At 41.3% G+C, this 22,424-nt stretch overlaps 1 protein-coding gene across 2 annotated transcripts in view; it reads right to left on the reverse strand.

Annotated features, from left to right (window-relative positions):
- The window catches only part of SLC9A7 (solute carrier family 9 member A7), a 146,558-nt gene that overhangs the window by 32,226 nt on the left and 91,908 nt on the right, over positions 1–22,424 (reverse strand). Inside the window, exons 6-13 of one of the 2 annotated variants that reach the window (XM_059910090.1) lie at positions 18,681–18,786; positions 18,207–18,348; positions 16,316–16,421; positions 14,952–15,040; positions 14,746–14,859; positions 12,383–12,494; positions 9,385–9,538; positions 1,479–1,538 (exon numbers count right to left, since the gene is read on the reverse strand). In XM_059910090.1, coding sequence (XP_059766073.1) covers positions 1,479–1,538; positions 9,385–9,538; positions 12,383–12,494; positions 14,746–14,859; positions 14,952–15,040; positions 16,316–16,421; positions 18,207–18,348; positions 18,681–18,786 — 883 coding nt within the window. The remainder of the gene's footprint in view (positions 1–1,478; positions 1,539–9,384; positions 9,539–12,382; positions 12,495–14,745; positions 14,860–14,951; positions 15,041–16,315; positions 16,422–18,206; positions 18,349–18,680; positions 18,787–22,424) is intronic. The other variant, XM_059910091.1, reaches the window with a different exon arrangement.

Genomic DNA, 22,424 nt, shown 5'->3' on the forward strand with positions numbered 1-22,424 from the left:
CACTCCCCTGATACATCAGGGTTGAGCTCATCTAAGCACATACAACAGTCTTTTCTTCCAGAATGAATTGAATTATCCTTACTTTCATTAAGAATAAGACAAATGTGGTAATCCCATACCAAATGAGAAAATAAAGCTATCACACTGATGTGCTCATTCTGGAATGAATACAAAAAATGAATCATTTCCCTTTTGATATAGTATGTACATTCTGATCAACCACCATATAAAATGCCATGAAATCTCAGAAATTTTAGAAGCTAGATTTAATCAACAGGTTTTTATTTTTTAACTGGAATGGCTGAGGTCCTAAATAATTTGGGGAATATGAGACACACACGTTCATATAAAACCTTGAACAACAAACAGTTCAGAATCTGAATTCTCTCATGTCCCAAGTGTAATAACTTGCACTTTGCCTGAGGGACCTTCCTTCTTGAAGGTTGGATATTTCAAAGGAAAGGATTTCCCCTGCTACTTAACTGGTAGTTACAGTCAGGTCTCTGAAAATGAATTTGTGTGTGTGTGTGTGTGTGTGTGTGTGTGTGTATTTTAAACAGTAGAAAAAAGTGTGAATCCAGGGAACTTAAATGCTTCAATTAATTGTATGCATGTCATTACAGTTTACATTGGGGCCTGGCAATAGCCCAAGATTCATGCCCCATGACAGGTACTGCTGCTTTTACCACTGTCCTCAGAGAGTAAAACACTTTCACAACGAGAAGAACAGAGTTCAAGCCTGTTTTGTGTTTGATTTATCTACCAGCACCCAGAATCAGATCAGGAAGAAAGCATGCCAGTTAAAGATACGGAAAGGAAAGAAGAAACACTAAAGTCTTTACTCTGATAGCCCAAAATCACCACCCTTAGGCATAATCAAATCATAAACTTGGATGGACACTGAGAAACAAATTGCATTAGAAGAGTCTTTCATTATCTTCTGATTTAAAGAAAAATCTGCTTTTTGTATCTTCTGATTCACCATGATAAGGTACAAGTACACAAATTCATACTTAAAAAGTAAAACAGCACTGGTGCTTAATTAAAATGGTATAAACCATACCCCAGTCATGGCTGAAATACAAAATTCGAGTTCTCTTTATGAGTTAAAAGCCTTGTTTACTAGATCACAAGCAGAATTTGGTGGGGAAAGCGTCTGTGGCCCTGAAAATGGGCTGCTTTTAACACTGAGCTCAGCTGTACACGGAGAGACTCGCCAACTCCAGCTTTGGTGCCACACACTGTCCAAAATGGGGCGAGGGGGGACAGACTCTCAGGAACACCAACACATCAATCAGCCCAGAGGAGGGTAGAATAATGATTAACCGGACCTCCTGCCCCTTTTCGAAAAGGGGCAGACGGTTGGCGCACACGGGGAAGGAAGAAAGAGACAAACAGCATGAAGAGAAACATCTCAGGTTAGAAAGAGGAGAAAAGCCAGGCCCAGTTAATTTGTTTCTGAGGATGCCCTGTGTCACCTGAAGTACTGCCAGCGGTGTTCGTTCTGGTCCTCTTCGGAGGGCTCCTCGACGCCAACTCTGGGCAGCAGAAGAAGGGAACGTGAGTGTGACGGGGACAACAGGGGAACCAGGAGCTCCGGGCACATGACCTGGACCACGTCCATCAAAGAATAAAATCCGCACCCCCCTCTTAAACTGTCCCCCTGTTCTCTAAAACCCAGAGAGGCTGCTAAAGTTACATCAAAAGCAACAATGTTAGCAGCCAGGTCAAATGAGGATTGATTAGGAATGAAGACAAGCCTCTCAAAATATAACGTAATGAAATCAGAGTAATAAATGCAACTCATAGAAAATGACTTCATACAATGTTTCAGGAATTCATCTGTTTCATAAAGCAAGACACATCCACACAAAAACTAGAAAACCGAAAGTTGTTATTAAACATATATTTGAAGTGTTTACACGCAGTTTTACACATATTTGACAGAAAGAACACTGTATCACTGAAAACAGCAACAACAGAAGATAAAATGGCCTTTTTTTCTAGACAAGTAATCACACTGTCCATGGGTTGAACCCGAAGGTCAGGAACCCAACTTCTGCTATTCTCTTTACCTTATGGCTTCAAGAGTTGACACGGTCTATTTCCACCTCCCTTAATAATTGCTGGGTTATTCAGACTACATTTGAATTACACCATCATACTAAGAGCAGGGTTTCACAACCTCAGCACTACTGACTGACATTTTGGGCCCTGGCCTCTACCTGCAATATACCACCAGTAGCACCCCCCTCCAGCTGGAGCAACCAAAAATGTCTCCAGACATTGCCAAATGTCCCGAGAGGGCAAAACTGCCCATAGCTGAGAACCTCTACTCTAAGTCCTGCATTCTCAGTGGGGGGTGATATAGACCACAGGGGCATGAAAATCGGTTCTTATGGGAGAAAAAATTGTTTTAGATATTACAGTGGTTTGTAGCCCTCTAAAGCACCATAGTACATAAACAGATATATAGCTCTGTGGTATTAAAATTTCAGTGGAAGAGGTAGATAAAAAGAACATTTTTAAAGGCTCTTATTTAGAGGGGCAATGATGGAAAAAAAAGGTTGAGAAACACTGTGCTAGACAATGCCCAAATACTCATGCTACTAATATGCCCTGAAATAAGCAAGTGAGAACACGATGCTTCTTAAGGTGGTACTTTTAATTAGGTATATGTTCAGAATGTGACTTAAACCAGACTATAGTATTGAAAAGTTATAACAAATTCCAGAAAAGCAAGCTGGATTCCATTAATGTAAGATTCACTAGTAATAATAATAGTAATAGCAGCAGTATTAAAGTTATGATTAGCAATGATAATGTTATAGCTAAAATACACTAAATGCTTTCCATGTGCTAGATGGTACATTTAATGGCAGAATTCTTTACCATGTTTATCTCGTATCACATTTTATCTTCACACTGTTGTCATCCCCATTTACCCAGACAGGAAACTGAGAGCAAGAGAGGTTAAATAAGTTGCCCAAGGTCACAAAGGTAGAAAATGATGGAACCAAGATTGCAACTGAAGCTGTTAGATCCTGGAGCCCTAGCTCTACACCTTACAGGATATTGCCTTTGACTACAAGGTGGCATCTTTAAATTCTTTTAAAATATCCAGTAACAAATGCTATTACATAAAGATCTCAGGGCTTCTCCCTGCCTTTATTCCTTAATTTATCTTATAAAGAGCTTTATCTTAAACTCTCAGTGTGACAGGATTATACCTAGCAGAGTGACCTTACTTGTCCTTGAGTGACTGTATTGCTGCACTCTGGGGTATGAAGGTTATCCTGTTCATTTGGCTGCCTGGGTGTATGCCATTAACCCCCCACAATCACCACCACTTCATTGGTGTGTCACTTGAAGCTGGGCCTCCCAAGAGGACAGCCACCATGCCACCGAAATGTGCTCAGGACATAGATGAGGCTATCTGATGAATCTGCGCATCTGATGGTTTTTTCAAGTTGCCAAAATTACAACCTTTGTGAATAACAACAACTTGCTCAAGAGACTAAGAAAAATAGTATGTAGTTTGTATATTACCAAAAAGCCATTTGAAGTTTGTATATTACCAGAAAGCAATTTGAGCATTTTGCCATTATGTTTTAAAATAGCAATCACATGCTCAACATCACTAATTATTAGAGAAATGCAAATCAAAACTACAATGAGGTATTACCTCACACCAGTCAGAATGGCCATCATTAAAAAGTCTACAAATAATAAATGCTGGAGAGGGTGTGGAGAAAAGGGAACCCTCCTCCACTGTTGATGGGAGTGTAAATTGGTGCAGCCACTATGGAGAACAGTATGGAGGTTCCTTAAAAAACTAAAAATAGAATTACTGTATGATCTAGCAATCCCACTCCTGGGCATATATCTGGAGAAAACTATAATTCGAAAAGATACATGCGGGAGTTTCCTGGTGGCCCCCGTGGTTAGGATTCCGGGCTTTCACTGCTGTGACCCGGATTCAATCCCTGGTTGGGAAACTGAGATCCCACAAGCCATGTGGTGTGGCCAAAAGACAAAACAAAAAAAGATACATGCACCCCAATGTTCATTGCAGCACTATTTACAATAGCCAAGACATGGAAGCAACCTAAATGTCCATCAACAGAGGAATGGATAAAGAAGATATGATATACGTGTACACACACACACACACATACATACACACACACACACACACACACACACACACACACACACACACACACACACGATGGAATATTATTCAGCCACGAAAAAGAATGAAATAATGCCATTTGCAGCAACATGGATGGTGAACCACTTTGTTGTACTCCTGAAACTAACACAACATTGTAATAAATTAACTATATTTCAATTTTTTAAATGGTTAAAAAAAAAAACAAAAACAAAATAGCAATCACAAAATTCCAATTTAAAAAGACAAGTTGGATTTCTGGAAAGCAGTGACCTGGCTTTGGATTTGTGGTTACATTCATTTTATATTATACACAGACTAGAAATTAGCCATGGTTAAAAGTCATAGCTAACTCCTAATTATTTATGGAGGAACTCCAAGTCCTACTCTGGGCTTCTGACTTCTGGGCAGCCACTTAGCAGCTGATCAGGACCTCTGTCAGCAACCTGGAGAAGTAAGAAACAACTAGGTACTGATCTTACTGAGGTCACCGGATGTCAAAACACCACACTGAACTTCAGGGGGTTTCCGAATCATTTTAGAATAAGAACCCGGTCCACATAAATGATTCGTGGCCATTAAGTTACACCACAAGCACAAGCCACAAAAACCAGTCTCATTACCTTATTTCTGAGGGAATTTCTTTTGATGTAATGTCCATAAATGTCAGTTTCTACCTCTAACATATCACTATTTATACACATCTGAAAAAAACGCAATGAACTGACACCATATGTATTTTTCACCAATGGCACACTTTGCTTCATTACACTATCTGGGTAGAGTTGGACAGAAAGAAGGAACTAATAAAGATAGAAGCAGATTGAAATTGAAAACAGAGAAACAATACAGAAAATCAATGAAATAAAAAGCTAGTTCTTTGAAAAGATCATTAAAATTGACAAACCTCTAGCAAGACTGAAAGAAAAAAAAAAAGAGAGAAGATGCAAATTACCAATACTGTGTCATGAATGAAACATGGTATCACTACAGATCTCACAGACATAAAAACAATAATAAGGTTATGCTATGACCAACATAAACATGACAATTAGATGAAAATGACCAATTTCACAAACTGCCACAACTCACCAATATGAGCTATAGCTGTTAAAGAAATTGGCTTCATAATTTATATAATAAAACTCCTGGAAAAGAAGACTCCAGGACCAGTCGGTTTCACTGGAGGATTCCATAAAACCTTCAGGAAGAACTAACACCAATTCTAAACAACCTCTTCCAGAAAACAGAAGAGTAGGAAACATGTCCCAACTCATTTTGAGAGGCCAGATTACCCTGATACCAAATCAAAGGCAGTATGAAAAAAGAACACTACAGACCAGTATCCCAAATCCTTAACAACATATTAGTTAACAGAATTCAGCAATATGTAAAACATTTATGTATACACCACAACCAAGTGGGGTTTAACAAGCAAGGGTGGTTCGATATTTGAAAATTACTCAATGTAACCTATCATATTAACAGGCTAAACAAGAAAAATCATATGATCATATCAATTGATACACAAAAGCATTTGATAAAATTCAACATCTGTTCATGATAAAACTCTCAGAAAACTAGCAATAGATGGGAACTTCCTCAACTTGATGATGAACATCTACAAAAACCCTACAGCTAACATCACACTTACTGGCGAAAGACTGAATGCTTTCCCCTTAAGATCGGGAACAAAGCAAGGATGTCTGCTCACATCACTCTTATTTAACACAGTACTGATGGTCCTAGCCAGAGCAATAAGTTAAGAGAAGGAAATAGCACACTGGTTGGAAAGGAAAAAATGAAACTGTCTCTATTTGCAAATGATCTGATGGTCTACATAGAAAGTCCGAAAGAATTTATAAAAACAAACAAAACAAACTCTCCTAGAACTAATAAGTGAAATTGGCAAGGTGTCAGGATACAAGGTCAACCTACAAAAACCAGCCGTATTTCTATATCCTGGCAATGAACACACAGAACCTGAAAATGAAGATAGAATAACATTTAAAATAGCTCAAAACGAAGAAGAAATACTCAAGACGTAACTCTAACACACACAGGCATTCTATGCTGAAAACTATAAAATACTGCTAAAAGAAATCAAAGAAGACGTAAATAAATGGAGAAACGTGCCGTGTTCATGGATTGGAAGACTGAATAAGGTAAAGATGTCGATTCTCCCCAAATTGATATACAGGTTTAACACAATTCCTATGAAAATCCCAGCACAAGTTTTTTTTTAAAATGTAGACAAGCTTATTCTAAAATGTATATAGAAAGGAATTAGAAGAGCTATGACAATTTTGAAAAAGAATAAAGTGGGAGGACCCACTCTGCCTGATGCTCAAGCTTATTATATAACCATAGTTATCAAAAGTGTGGTACTGGTGGAGGTACAGACACATAAATCAACACAGCAGAATAGAAACAGACCCGAATGCTTACAGCCAACCGATTTCTGGCAAAGGAGAAAAAGTAATTCAATGGAGTAAGGACCGTCTCTCTTACAAATTGTGCTGGAACAACTGGATAGCCATAGTCAAATAAAATAAAATAAAACCTCAACCTAAACCTCATGTCTAATATAAAACTTAACTTAAGATGGATCACAGATTTAAATGTAAAGCATAAAACTAAAAAACTTTTAGAAGATAACATAGAAGAAAATCTTTGGGACCTAGGGCTTGATGAAGAGTCCTTAGACATAACACCAAAACCATGATGTTAAAAATAAATAAATAAATAAATAAGTTGCATTTCATTAAAATTAAAAGTTCTGCTCTATGACAGACTGTTAAAAGGGTTAAAAGACAAGCTACACACTAGGAGAAAACATTTGCAAACCACATATCTGATAACAGACTAGTATCTAGAACAAATAAAGAATTGACAAAACTCAATTAAAAAAACAAATAATCCAATTAGAAAATGGACAAAAACCTTGAACAGATATTTCACCATTGCTTATTTGAATGGCAAATAAGCACATGAAGAGATATTCAACATCATCAGCCATGAGAAATGCAAATTAAGACAATGCGGTATCCCCACATGCCTATTAGAACAACTGAAATAAAAAAGTGTCAACACCAAATGCCGGCAAGGATATGGGAGAAACTGGATCCCTCATACACAGTCATTTCCTGACCTCTCACCATGTGCTAGCTGTTATGTTCTAAGTGCTATCTATATATCCCATTAATATTTTCACAACAATCCAATTATTATATGTGTACATATACAGCTTGCACGCATCAGGGAAAGTAGCCCACGCTTCCGGCTCTGGGTAGGACTACTTCAACGGCCCATTTTTTGAAAAGGGTTATGAGAAGTGCAAAATGTCACAAGTCAACTGTCTACTCTCAGTGGAAAGTTATTTGGTCCTGTATGTGTTGGGGGGGGCGGTCAGAAAAGAACTTATGAAACAGCCTGAAAAACAAACACGATTTAACCAGGCTCTGAGCATCCAGGGCACCTACTGGGTAACCAGATAAATAGGAGCAGGAAGTAATCTCAGAGAGGTCACCAAATGCAAAGATTCTCAACTCTGTGCAGGGTAAACCTCCTTTCTTGCTCTTATTCTGCTACACAGAACAAAGATGATACCATCTTATGTCTCAAGTTTAAAGCCAAAACTCTGTACATTTTCTTCTTCAGATTTCTACTTCCACAGATGAATTATTTTCCTTAATATGACTCTTGAGATTCACGCCAGAAAACTGAAATTTTAATCATCCTGAATTTTACAACATGAAAACGGTCCCTAACACAGCAAGCCTTTGGGGCAGTATAGCACAGTAGCTAAGAGTGTGCCTGGGTTCAAATCCCAGCTTGCCCACTTAAAGCTTTGTGACCTTGGGCAAGTTACTGCTCTATGCCTCAGTTTCCTCAGCTCTAAAATGAAAATAATAGTAGTAGCTCCCTTATAGGAATGCTATGAGGATTATCTTAATGTACGTGTTGGCATCTCAACCGACACCTGCAGCACAAATGTTAGCTACTGTAAGACTCTTACTGATAAGCCCACCCAGGTTGTGCAGACCCACTCAGATCTGAGGCTGAGACCCACTAACCCAGAAATGGTGCAGCCGGCAGTGGCCACGCCCAGGAATCCCTGCCTCCCATCAATATAAAAGTTCCAGAAGAGGGAGACTATTCTCTCAAATCCCAGTTTCCTCCCTGACCCCAAGGATGACTGCAAGATCCTTGTCAGTTTCTCCCTCCTCCAAGCTAGGTGTACTCCGCAGTTGTCAGCACTGAGCAAACTAACAGCCAGCAGAGAAAGGAAAAAAAACATTGCCATCTTGTGGCTTTTCAGAGAATTCTTCACACCTATGCGCCACCCAAGTCTTCTCATTCCCAGCATGTTCACCCTTTGCAGATCTGAAACTGAGGCAAGTGGCAAGAGCACTTTCGATGACGCAGAGGGCACACTTAGAGCTGCAGGGACCTGGAGAAAAGGTGACAGCACGCTTTTATTTAACGTGAAGGAATACGGAGGCCGAAAGACATGAGGAGCTTGTCTTAAACCAGGGCCAGAGTTAGGCTGTGGGTCTCCTGACCCCTGTTCCAATGTCCTCTTTACTGTAAGTTGCTGGAGCTCACAAGCACAGTTTGCAATTCAAATGCTCTTAAAAAAAAATCAAACTTGGGTCAATGACCCTCCATCCTGACACAGCTACAAAACCACAGGCCGGGGATGTCCATGAGGCTGCAAAAAATGAGGGTTATGCAGGAAATGTCACCTCTTCTGTGCACTAAAGCAAGAAGAGACGCAGCATACAGTTTCCTCCTAAAACAAAACTCTAATGGCCTCCCTTTATTTCCAGCTGATGAGCTTATTTTTCAAGGCCTTAGGTTTGATTTCAGAGGAATGTGAAATGCCAGACATTGCCAGCAGCTATGTCTATTCTCTCTCCTGCAGCTTTAAGACTTTTTGAATTCTTGCCCTAATGTCGCGGCACTAGCAAGGTCCAGGTGTTTCTAATTCCTTGTGTTTTTGTACCCAAAAACAGTTTAATGATTTTTTTTTTCTCGTGGAAAATTTAATACTCTGAATTTTTATTTATTGTTTTTTAATTTTTAATCCTTCTCCAAACAAAACAAGAAACTATAAAAGTCTTCCATGCACTAAGCTGTATGTAGCACACCCTGCATGGGAATAGTGACATAGTTAGACACAAAACTGGCCTTGGTTTCAAACCGACCTTATATTAAGCCATGACAACATGGGCGTCGTGCCTCCACCAATGATCCAGACGGTGAAGAAGACAATGAGGAGGGTGGTCGTGAACATCATCTGGCGAGCGTAGGATGCCGTGTCTCGGATGGCCAGTGCAAATGCCATCGCTCCCCTGAGGCCTGCAGGGACCAAAGAGGAAGCTCTCCTGTCATAAGGATAAATAACAGTGTGTCCCCAAATCCACTGCTGCCACTTGGGGCTAATAAATTGTATCTGCTTATGCTTCAGGAGTCGAGTTGTTTTATACAGAAAAGAACTTTAAAGGAATAGGATTTCCTCCAATTTGAAGTTTTCTTTTGCAAAATGCCCAAATGCAATGAGAAAAACAATGTACCGCTTTGTATAGCACATTTTAGAATAATAACACTCTTTTATTACTGAAATAATTCTCCTGCTAATAACATGAACCAAAAAGAAATATAAATAAGAAATAATCATACAAGCTCTCTAAGTCTGTGAACCAAGCACTACCCAAGCACTATACAGTCATTATAAACTTAAGAAGCAGGCTAGGTATGAGTATGTGAAATGCACAAAACAGCCCAGCACTTCCTTAGCAAAGCCAGGCAGAGAAGTAACAGTATAACCTGATCTATATCAGGAGTTGGTGACGTTTTCTGTAAAGTGTCAGATACTATTTTAGGCTTTGTGGGCCAAGAGGAAAAACCAAGGATGTTATGTAGGTACTTACATAAAAGAGAGAAAACAAATTTCCACAAAATTTTATTGACAAAAACCAATAGTATAACAAGTACTATAAGTATAATATATAAGTACCATGTTATAAAACTATAATAGTAAGTAATAATAATAATAATGAGTTCAATTTATTGTAATCCAGGTCTACTAGTGAAAAGAATGGAATTCTTCTAGGGGTGGGAGATTTCAGTTAATTGGGTTTCAAAGTTAGTGTCCCCTATCATCAAATAGGTTGCAAATATTCATCTGTAAAAGCCATTCTTAGCCCGTGGGGTAGATGAAAACAGGCAGCAACCAAATTTGCTGACTCCTGATCTACAGCCACATTTTTATGTTCTAGAGCTTCTCTTTCTAAGCTCTTTTGTTCCTTCCCCATGCCATGCTCCTAATTTGTTCTACAGTAAAGACTTAATCCATGGTCTTTAATAGCTATCTAGTATAAATTCCTATTCACCATGGGTAAGACTGTGTGTATATTATGAGAATGAAAAATTAATAGTATATTTATTCACATATTTTCCCACCTTTTCCAATAATTTCACAATTTCATTAACCTGAGAACTTCACAACAATTCACTAAAGAAGAGTGATTCAGTAAAATGTACATTAAAAAATAGAGCAAAGTTGATGTTCTCTATTAATCTGTCCTAGTCAAATACTGACACACATCTAGACCACCCTACAGCCAGCTACGACACCACTTAATATTTAAACCCTTAAATGGATGTTGTCTCAAAGAAGAAAACTTGAGGGCCAGAGAGAGACAACGTGTGCTCCATTTTTCATTAGGTAAACACTGTAAGCAATATGAAGGTGAAACCTCAGGTATTTCTTTCACAGCCTTGAAGAATGAGTTCCTTTTGAAAGCCAGATTTCTCCCCGCAGAAAACAATTTTGATAGGAGATATCTTTAAACAGCTCTGTGTACTTCTCAGTCTTTTAGCACAGAAGATAATGAACACACTTAAAGGTTTATCTAGGTGACTGAGCTATCTCCAATTCATCTTTCTCTTTTCCACTGGCATTTTTCTAATATGTATGGACGATCTGGTCTGTCATTGCCCTCCTCAGAAACCTCTAATGTTTCCCAGCTGCTCTTGGATAAAAGCCCAGCTCTTTGGCATGGCATTGGAGCTTCTCTGTGGTCTAGACTCCAGCAATGATTCTCGAAGTGTGGTCCTCAAACCAGCTGCAGCAGCAGCAGCCGAGAAGATGTTAGAGATGCAAATTCTCGGGGCTCACCCCGTACCCTCAGAATCACACTCTGGTGGTGGGGCCCAGCAATCTGCTTTTAACCGGCCCAACAGGTGAGTCAGATGCAACCTGAAGGCTTGCGCCAGTTTACATGCAATTTCCCTTTCCAACCTCATCCTCGTTCTGCATTATCCCATGTGTCTCACATTTAAACCAGACTGCTACCCTTCCCTGAAAAAGCCACACACAAGCAATGCTTTCCTGCCCTTCCAACCTGCCACCTCCTGAAATGCCACTGCATCGAAGCCCAGTTCGAAGGCTACTCCTTGGCGAAGATGGCCCTGGGCCCTGCTTTTCTTTTGTGCAACTCACCAGCCTCTCTTGGGAGAAACTTAGCTCTTTGTGGACTGTGAGCTCCTGGAAGGAGGTGGGTTTCTGTATCCTCCACAACCTTGAAGCGTGACTTATATAACGAGGATGCTCAACAAACGTGTGTCAGAGTGAAAGGAAATCATTAGGGCGGGCTGTGTACTTAAGTGCAGATGCAAGCAAGGACTAGACAAAGCAACTGCTTTGCTGAGCAGTGCCTGCTGGTGTGATTTCAGTATGACTCTCTGAGGCCTCCAAGAAGTACTGCGTGGCAGTAAAGGGCTGCTACTCACTTTGCCTCTTGTACAGCCCCTCCCCCTTCCCGGACAGAGGCACCTTTAAGGGTCACGGTGGCCTTTTGCCTATCTCCTCCCTCTGCTCTACAGAGATGCTCTTACTTGGGTCTCGTCTATAAAGTCGGATGCTTTCCACTCTCACTGCACCATCTACCTCATGCCAATTGCTCTCTCCTTTCTTTATCTCCACATACTTCTTTATTGTCCTTTGTCCCCTCAGTGGCTTCTCCACTCTTCTCAGCTTTATAGTGAAGAGGAAGCATTTGGGAGACAGTGTAAGTCAAGCAGGACTATCACAGCTGTTACCTTCCAGTTTGGGGTTCATCTGGCTAATGTGAGTATATTTTATTTCTTTTACTCCATAGAAAGTTAATAAAACTCATTTTATTTACATTTTTTTTTTACCTGAAAACATCATCATGTGTTGAAAATTCCAGCCAATCTTGTGCCTTCTGCCCAAGTTGAGGAAGAAGGAGAGCGGGTAGATGTGTGCAGCTCTGCCCAGGAAGATGGCAACCTGGCCGCCAGGTGGAGGTTAAGGGCCCAACAGGTTTCCAGGATGGCACTTTCACACAACCTGTGACTGAGCAGAGAATTTTAGGAATGCCATGACACCTTGCTGTGATCAGGAGAGTTGCACAGAGAAGGCAGGCTGTCTCATTTCCCGCCAAACAAGGCTCAGCAGTAAGTGGGATTCCACTGGCCAATTTTCCCAACCTCCTGGCTCACAGAGACAATTTTTGGCCTGTTAAACACACTGTTGTACTTCTTGATTTGATTAAACTGATACGGACCAAGTCTCCGACCTACCTAAAAATGAGTCCAGAAATAAGCTAAGGTGCCGTGGCTGGGGTGGGGAGTTAAGAGAAGCAAAGAGCGTGCTAGACTCTATTGGAAGAAAAAAAATCACAAGAAGAAAAAATTACTAACCCCTGAGTCAAACTATAAAGAGAAAGCTTGCTGAGTGAGCTCGTAAGCTTTGGTTGGAAGTAAACATCAGGGGTTTGTATGACCAGGAAGATCCTACAAATAAGAGGTGGGGAAACTTACAGTATTCCTACCATGATGACATATTCATATTCCTCACAAGGATCAGCCTGGGGAGATTTCTCTGCCTAAGTGGCTAACATATCTTTGGGGAGGTAAGAGATGGAAAAGGAGGAGTGTGGAAGAGGAACTCTTACTGTGCAAACCAAAGAATTCAGGGAAACCAGTCATTCGTCACTTGCTGAGTTTAGAACAGAGCCCAGCAGAGAGATGCCCACTGCCCTGGTCATAGGAGGAAACCACTGTGGGAGCCAGAGGAACAGGGAGCTTCCGTTTCGACCAGCTGCCGGAGCTGCAGCTGTTTCGGACAGAAGCGAGGGCGGGACTATCTTCTGCCTTCTCTAGGATAAAATACTAACTACTTTTCTTCTTTTATCGCTCTCTTTTTTTTCCCTTTTTGCTACTGTTTTGTCTTCTTTTTAACAGAAGGAAAGAGGTCGTGCTTATAACATTCTATCCCAGGAGCCACGCATAAGTCCGCAAGTGGAAGCGGCCTTCAGGATTCACAGAGGCCCCGGCTCCCCCTTGAACAAGGCCCCTGCGCTGTGAACAAGGCAGCACTATCACTATCTCTCACAGGATGCCGTGCTAAGAATACAAATCAAAATGACATGCCAGGTCTTTCTTAAGAATAAAAACACTGATCCGCTGGATCTTTAGCTCTTGGTCTGTTGAGTGTGTAAATCTAAGAAATGAGCCCCAGTTGAAGCAGATAATACTCTCACTGGCAGGATTCTGGCGTGGCATTAGGCCACTGCCGCTCTCTAGCTGCTTGGTGAGTAGCATTTATACCTGCACAATAAATGAGAAGCCCAGAAGAGAAAAATACTCCTTTTTGGGGGGCCAGCATCCCAAGATCTAAGGATACCCATGAGACCTCAGAAAAGGCAAAAGGGAATAACCAGCAACAGTGGACTCCTGCTCAGAATTTGGAACACCAGGCTGAGCTGAACTGCTATAGTTCCAAGGCCCAGAAGAGTTCACTTTAACGAAAACAATAGGATCTGAGGCCAACTGAGCAAAGCCCTCAGCTGTCCACGCACTGCTGGGCATTCGTATCTCTCCTCACTTGAGAGGAGCCAACCCCCAAAACTGTGTCTCTCTTCCAAAAACTGCTCTCACGATGGGACTAAATCAAAGAACCCAGTATTTCTCCATTTTATCTTCCCTTCCTCTCCATTTCTTTTTTTTTGGGGGGGTTAAAGAAAAGAGTCACCATACGGAAGCTTGGGTGAAAGCGTGCACACTGCCTGCAGGCTGCCCTGGGCGGCGAGAGGAAGGGCTGCTTGCAGCCACGTGCAGCTGAGAGCAAGAGACACAGAACCTTCAGGTCTTCCAAACGGGGAACCTCCTGGATTGGAATTCACGTGGCAATGAGAAAAAAACAATTTGGGGGACTGATACGGGTTGCCGATTGTTAGCTCTGCTAGGAAGGGCGCTTTAAGAAACAAACTACCGCCTGCCAATCACCAGTGTAACAGAAAGGCCACCTTACACAGAAAATGCAGAAAGGGCAACCCTAGAATCAACACTGGTCCTTGAAATCAAATACACTTAGCTTCATATCTACCACTTAAGCCTTCTTTTTCTCATCATAAAAACACCATGAACCTGTGCTGGCTTCGTCACCTCCCCACCAAACCAGAAATTATTGTTGTTACAGCTTCCGCAGCAGTGGTCGTCTTTCCGTGTAGAAAATGGGGGAACCAAAAAAAGGATACAAAAGCTCCAATGATGAAAACGGGGCTGAAAACGTGCTTCTGGAAGGTAAACAGCGCCAGGCCCATGTAGGAGAAGATGAAGTTCTCTGCCAGGAAGTGTAACACCTCAAAGAGCTGCACGAAAAGGGAAAAGGAAGCCGTAAACCCTGTGGGTCCCCTCCCTTGTATTCGCAAGTCACTTGTGGGGACACAGGCCTCTCCCTCACCTGCTTCGTTCGACTTCTTGATTCCACCGACAGATTGTTGTAGGTGTAATGAGCTTGTGTGATTCCACAGAAAAGGACAGCTACAACGCCTGGCAAAAGAGTTAAAAAAAAATCAATGGAGGGAAAAAAAGCAGCAGAAAAAAATCCTCCCTGAAACAAAAAGTTAAGGTAGGCAAGCCCAGCATATCCAATTTCCTGAAAGTTTTTGAAAATTTCCTATTATTGAAAGCTCCCTCTGCCCACACTTCTCATATCAACCTTTGCTTCTCCCAACCCTGCCCTCCTTCAAAGCCAAGACCCCTGATTTCCCCCTTGTTCCAGTTTTAAGAGCATTCTCTCCCCTCTTCTAAACTCCTACTGAATTGGCCATCTCTATGTGGCATTTAGCATTCACTCCCTCAAAGAGACGGTGAAGTGTGCGCCCATCACACACTTTTGTCATATTCCTCTCTGTTCACTGAATGAATGAATTTAATTTCAAACCAATGCTTTATATTTTTGCATGGTCCAAGGCTTCAGACAAAATGGATCCAAGGTACTAGTCCAATTATCCTGGCCCTGATAATCTAGATTTCTGGTTAACGGTGACTATTTTGTTGTGTAAGACAATTAACACACCTGGGACTTTGCCTATATATTTACAGATGATTGTCAAGTTTTAAAGGAAGTGAGGCATATAAAGATATGCTGCGATATTTTGAAAAGACGATAAAAAGGACTTCCGAAGTACCTGGATTATGTATAGTAACTGTACTTGAGTTTTCTAATAGAAAAATCCAATGATTTATTTTTTTTAATGAGGGAATGTGAGGAACTAAAACCACATGATCACTCACACTAATAATCTATGAAACGGGCACCATAAAAACATAGTATTGAAAAGCAATGATTAAACAGACCAGAAACAAAACAAGGAAAAATCGTGCTCACACTCATCTGAGTAGAAGCAAAATTACCTTTAAAAGGATCTGTATTTTGCTTGTTATTGCTGATACGGGTTTGTAAAATAACGAAGTGATACTGTTTGTAAAATAACGAAGCAATCCAGGGGAGGATACAAAAAAGGTGTTAATATATTCAGTAACTTTTGCAGCTAAGTATCTACTTATAGTTAGAATGAGTACTCAAAGATGTAACTAAGTTTGAAACAATAAAGCTTATCCTTTAAAAAATATGTAGCTCTGGGAAACTAAATTATTCATAAGGCAGAACACCAGCCTTGCTCAGCAGTCCTCCATATGGACACTCCGTGAGTGGTTTATCAACTCTGGGCAGCAGCTACTTAAGAATTCTTCGCTCCCCTCAAGCTCCCACAGCCTCCGCCACAGTGAGGGGAAGGGTGGCCAAGGGCAGAGGAAACCCACCGGTAAACCCACAGGCTTCTGCCAAGAGGAAGGTGCTCCACGACATCAGGAAGAAGAGGGCCGTCTCCAGCAGGGGGAAGCAGTGCAGCTTGGTAAACTTGGTCACGTCAGCCCCTGTCAAGGAACTGTCTCCAGCAACAAGCATCAGGGTCACCGAGAACCACACTCTCTTAGCGCAGGACCCCTCCCTAAGGGCTACCCTTTCCCTTCAGCTCTTCCTTTGGGGCCCCAGAGCTGCTGCTTGGTTTTTAAAGTAAAGAAAATGAAGCTTCCCAGTAGAATAGAGGTTTCCAAGGGCTGGTAGAGGGCAGGATATAGGGATCATATTGTTTAACGGGCACACACTTTCTGTTGGGGATGACGAAGAAGGTTCGGGAAATAGCGGGGATGGTTACACAACATTGTGGATGCACCTAAGGCCGCTGAATTGTACACTTAAAATGGTTAAAATGGCAAATTTTATGTTTATGTATATTTTACCAAAATTTTAAAAAAATAATAATGTAACATAACAAAAACCAACGAATCGTACACTTCAAATGGGTGAATTGTATGGTATGTGAATTTCATCTCAATAAAGCTGTTTTTTAAAATTAAGCTTTCTACAGAAACTGGAAATGGGCTTTCTGTGCTCCTTGCAATGGCCACATTTCTGAGAGGCACAGTCAAGGCCTGAGGTGTGACTGGCAGGTTAGCTCTGGCAGTGCTGGGAGTGCCTCAGGCAGGCCTGGGAAGATGAGGTGTGGCAACTCTGACCTCTGTGGGCCACTGAGGCCTGAGTCCACAGCAGGTGCCTAATGCATGCATGAGGGAGCGAGGGAGGGAGGAAGGCACAATGCCAGGGGCAACTACAAAGTGCTGGTGTCACCTTTTGGGATCGGCAATTCCCCTCCTAACAGTGCCATTCCATGGCAGGCCAGCTTAGAACCATCTCGTGAGTGGTTTCAATGAGCAGTATAAATCCCCAGCACATCAAAGGGCCCTGATGAAGAAAGCAGTCTAAATCTGTACAGTCCAATACGGTAGCCGCTAGCCACATGTGGCTACTTGACACTTAAAATGTGGCTAGTCTGAATTAAGATGTGCTGTAAGAGCAAAATACACACCATATTTCCAAGATTTAGTACAAAAGTTGAATGAATAAAATCTCATTAATAATTTGTATAAGTTTTGTTAATAATTTGTGTATCAACTCCAGGCTGAAATGATGGGGCTCCCATTACAGCTGTATTGGACACTAGTGATCTAAATGCCATTGAAAGAAGATATGATGAAGGACTGAGCACACCTGTGGAAGTCTTGCCTGCTCATTCTGCACTTTGCTTTTATGTTGGTTGGTTGGTTGGTTGGTTTTTAAGTCAATATTGTGCAGTCCTTGGCTTAAGGAAGGCCACCTTGTTGTAATTCCCCCAGATAGTCCCTGGCTAGTTACGGCCACGTTAGCCCCATATGGCCTGGAACAGTGGACAACAGCAGTCAGGCTGGGGCTAAAGTACTTCACAGCCTGCTTCCTCCCAGCCTCCTGAGAGGTGGTCCCTGATTCCCAGCCTCCTCCTGGCTCTTCCACTCTTTCCGCCCCACCCCATCCCCCCAAAAAAACTGACGCTTCCCCCAAGCTCCTATCTCCAACAGGTTTATAGGAAGGACAGAAAACACAAAGGTGAGGACAGAGCTAAGCCAAGAGCTACACTCTCACACATTTTCTCAAACTCTTAGCTAGGCCATCGACTGTCATGTTTCACCAAAGGGTGACATTTCAGGAGCCCCCAGCCCCCCGTGGAACAATTAATTTAAGATTCATTTCTGAAAGGAAGAACTGAGAACTTTCTTTTCCCAAGTGCAATGCCACATAGTCATACTTAGGCAGGGGCAGAAACTACAAAAAGGATATTAGAGCAGTCACAACACCAGTCACAGCTCCCATGGTAAAAGAGCCACTAAATATACCTAGAAAAATGCCAACTGACTTAAAAAAGGCAGCAGCATCAAAGGCGTGAGTGTTCAGCCCCGCTGGCTGGTAGGCAACAATAGACCTGGAGTTTAAAGAGAGAGTTAAAAAACACTAAGCTGGTTTTACACCATGGTACTTACAAATATCGACAAACATAGGTATCTACACTCTGCAGAGGACTCCCCATGGTGCATTCGTTTAATTTAATCTTCAGTCACCACGTTATGATGGTATCGGCATTCCAATCGCTGCCGACTGGACAAAGCGACATAACTTTATCAACTAAGTTGATAAACCTCATTTAGAAAAGCACCCAATTCAAAATTTAACACTTTTAAGATGGGCCTCTGATTTTAGCCCAGAGCATTCAGGAAGCCAGAGTCTCTCTTCCCAGGCAGAAATATTGTTACTTACGAGGACAGTACAATGGCAACAGCATCATTTAGGACACTTTCTCCAAACAGAAGTGCATAAAGGTCCACATCTGCATGCAATTCATTAAATATCGCCAGTACAGTCACTAAAACATGGGCCAAAAGCATACACATTAGTTGCGGTTTCTGACTTTAAGCCATTGATAACAAATTCATAGAAGCAATTCTTATCTTTGGTGGGACAGGGTGGTTTGGGAGACAGTAAGGGAGTCAAAGATGGGTCGTCTGTCTATGGCAGAAATGAAAATGGCAATCTTCCTAATCTTAATGATATGATGCTTGATTCTAATGACACTGTGCTCTCCACTGTAATCCCGTCACACTTTGAAAACACTTCTATTACAGAACTTAAAAAATAATCACAATTAATGTGACTTGGCTCTACTGGTGGGTTGAAATCTCTTTGAAGGCAGAAACCCTATTTTATTTTTTATCTTATTGAAGTATAGTTGATTTACAAAGTTATGTTAGTTTCAGATTACAGCAAAGTGATTCAGATATATATATATATATATATATATATATATATATATATCTGAATACACACACACACACATACACATTCTTTTTCGTATTCTTTTCCATTATGGTTTATCACAGGATATTGAATATAGTTCCCTGTGCTATACAGTAGGACCCTGTTGTTTATCCATTCTATTGATACATATAACAGTCTGCATCTGCTAATCCAAAACTCCCACTCCATCCCTCGACCACCCTCCTCTCCTTTGGCAACCACAAGTCTGTTCTCTATGTCTGTGAGTCTCTTTCTGTTTCATAGATACGTTCGTTCGCGTCATATTTTAGATTCCACATATAAGTGATATCATATGGTATTTGTCTTTCTCTTTCTGACTCACTTCACTTAGTATGGTAGTCTCTAGGTCCATCCATGTTGCTGCAAAGAAACCCTATTTTATTGATCACTGTGCTCCAGCATAGGGTCGGGGCACAGTGAAGGTTTAATAAAGGATTATGAAATAATGGAAGTCTTCACTTATAAAAGAGTATACATAATTACACTTCTCACAGTTTTCACATTTCATAAACATTTAAAAATCAGCTATTTTTGATTAGGAACCAAGATGGCGAAGTAGAAGGACGTGCTCTCACTCCCTCTTGCGAGAACACCGGAATCACAACTGGCTGCTGGACAATCATCCACAGAAAGACACTGGAACTCACCAAAAAAGATACCCCACATCCAAAGACAAAGGAGAAGCCACAATGAGATGGTAGGAGGGGTGCAATCACAATAAAATCAAATCCCATAACTGCTGGGTGGGTGACTCACAAACTGGAGAACACTTATACCACAGAAGTCCACCCACTAGAGTGAAGGTTCTAAGCCCCACATCAGGCTTCCCAACCTGGGGGTCTGGCAACGGGAGGAGGAATTCATAGAGAATCAGACTTTGAATGCTAGCGGGATTTGATTGCAGGACTTTGGCAGGATTGGGGGAAACAGAGACTGCACTCTTGGAGGGCACACACAAAGTAGTGTGTGCATCGGGACCCAGGGGAAGGAGCAGTGACCCCAGGGGAGACTGAACCAGACCCACCTGCTAGTGTTGGAGGTCTCCTGCAGAGGCGGGGGGTGTCTGTGGCTCACTGTGAGGACAAGGACACTGGCAGCAGAAGTTTTGGGAAGTACTCCTTAGAGTGAGCCCTCCCAGAGTCTGCCATTAGCCCCACCAAAGAGCCCAGATAGGCTCCAGTGTTGGCTCGCCTCAGGCAAAACAACCAACAGGGAGGGAACCCAGCCCCACCCATCAGCAGACAAGCAGATTAAAGTTTTACTGAGCTCTGCGCACCAGAGCAACAGCCAGCTCTACCCACCACCAGTCCCTCCCATCAGGAAACTTGCACAAGCCTCTTAGATAGCCTTATCCACCAGAGGGCAGACAGCATAAGCAAGAAGAACTACAATCCTGCAGCCTGTGGAACAAAAACCACATTTACAGAAAGACAGACAAGATGAAAAGGCAGAGGGCTATGTACCAGATGAAGGAACAAGATAAAACCCCAGAAAAACAACTAAATGAAGTGGAGATAGGCAATCTTCCAGTAAAAGAATTCAGAATAATGGTAGTGAAGATGATCTAGGGCCTCGGAAAAACAATGGAGGCAAAGATCGAGAAGATGCAAGAAATGTTTAACAAAGACCTAGAATAATTAAAGAACAAACACTTAGAAGAATCAAAGAACAAACAAACAGACTTGAACAATACAATAATTGAAATGAAAAATACACTAGAAGGAATCAATAGCAGAATAACTGAGGCAGAAGAACGGATAAGTGACCTGGAAGACAGAATGGTGGAATTCACTGCTGCGGAACAGACTAAAGAAAAAAGAATGAAAAGAGATGAAGACAGCCTAAGAGACCTCTGGGACAACATTAAATGCAGCAAAATTCGCACGATAGGGGTCCCAGAAGGAGAAGAGAGAGAGAAAGGACCCGAGAAAATATTTGAAGAGATTATAGTCGAAAACTTCCCTAACATGGGAAAGGAAATAGTCACCCAAGTCCAGGAAGCGCAGAGAGTCCCAGGCAGGATAAACCCAAGAAGAAACACGCCGAGACACACAGTAATCAAACTGACAAAAATTAAAGACAAAGAAAAACCACTGAAAGCAGCAAGGGAAAAACGACAAATAACATACAAGGGAACGCCCATAAGGTTAACAGCTGATTTCTCAGCAGAAACTCTACAAGCCAGAAGGGAGTGGCATGATATACTTAAAGTGATGAAAGGGAAGAACCTACAACCAAGATTACTCTACCCGGCAAGGACCTCATTCAGCTTCGATGGAGAAATCAAAAGCTTTACAGACAAGCAAAAGCTAAGAGAATTCAGCACCACCAAACCAGCTCTACAACAAATGCTAAAGGAACTTCTCTAAGTGGGAAACACAAGAGAACAAAAGGACCTACAAAAACAAACCCAAAACAATTAAGAAAATGGTAATAGGAACATACATATCGATAATTACCTTAAACGTGAATGGATTAAATGCTCCAACCAAAGGACACAGGCTTGCTAAATGGATACAAAAATAAGACCCCTATACATGCTGTCTACAAGGGACCCACTTCAGACCTAGGGACACATACAGACTGAAAGTGAGGGGATGGAAAAAGATATTCCATGTAAATGGAAATCAAAAGAAAGCTGGAGTAGCAATACTCATATCAGATAAAATAGACTTTAAAATAAAGAATGTTACAAGAGACAAGGAAGGACACTACATAATGATCAAAGGATCAATCCAAGAAGAAGATATACAATTATAAATATATATGCACCCAACATAGGAGCACCTCAATACATAAGGTAACTGCTAACAGCTATAAAAGAGGAAATCGACAGTAACACAATAATAGTGGGGGACTTTAACACCTCACTTACACCAATGGACAGATCATCCAAAATGAAAATAAATAAGGAAACAGAAGCTTTAAATGACATAACAGACCAGATAGATTTAATTGATAAAAACTGCAGATTACACTTTCTTCTCAAGTGTGCACGGAACATTCTCCAGGATAAATCACATCTTGAGTCACAAATCAAGCCACAGTAAATTTAAGAAAATTGAAATCATATCAAGCATCTTTTCTGACCACAACACTATGAGATTAGAAATGAATTACAGGGAAAAAAACGTAAAAAACACAAACACATGGAGGCTAAACAATACGTTACTAAATAACCAAGAG

This window comes from Balaenoptera ricei, chromosome X (assembly GCF_028023285.1).
Source record: "Balaenoptera ricei isolate mBalRic1 chromosome X, mBalRic1.hap2, whole genome shotgun sequence".
NCBI classification, from domain to species: Eukaryota; Metazoa; Chordata; class Mammalia; order Artiodactyla; family Balaenopteridae; genus Balaenoptera; species Balaenoptera ricei.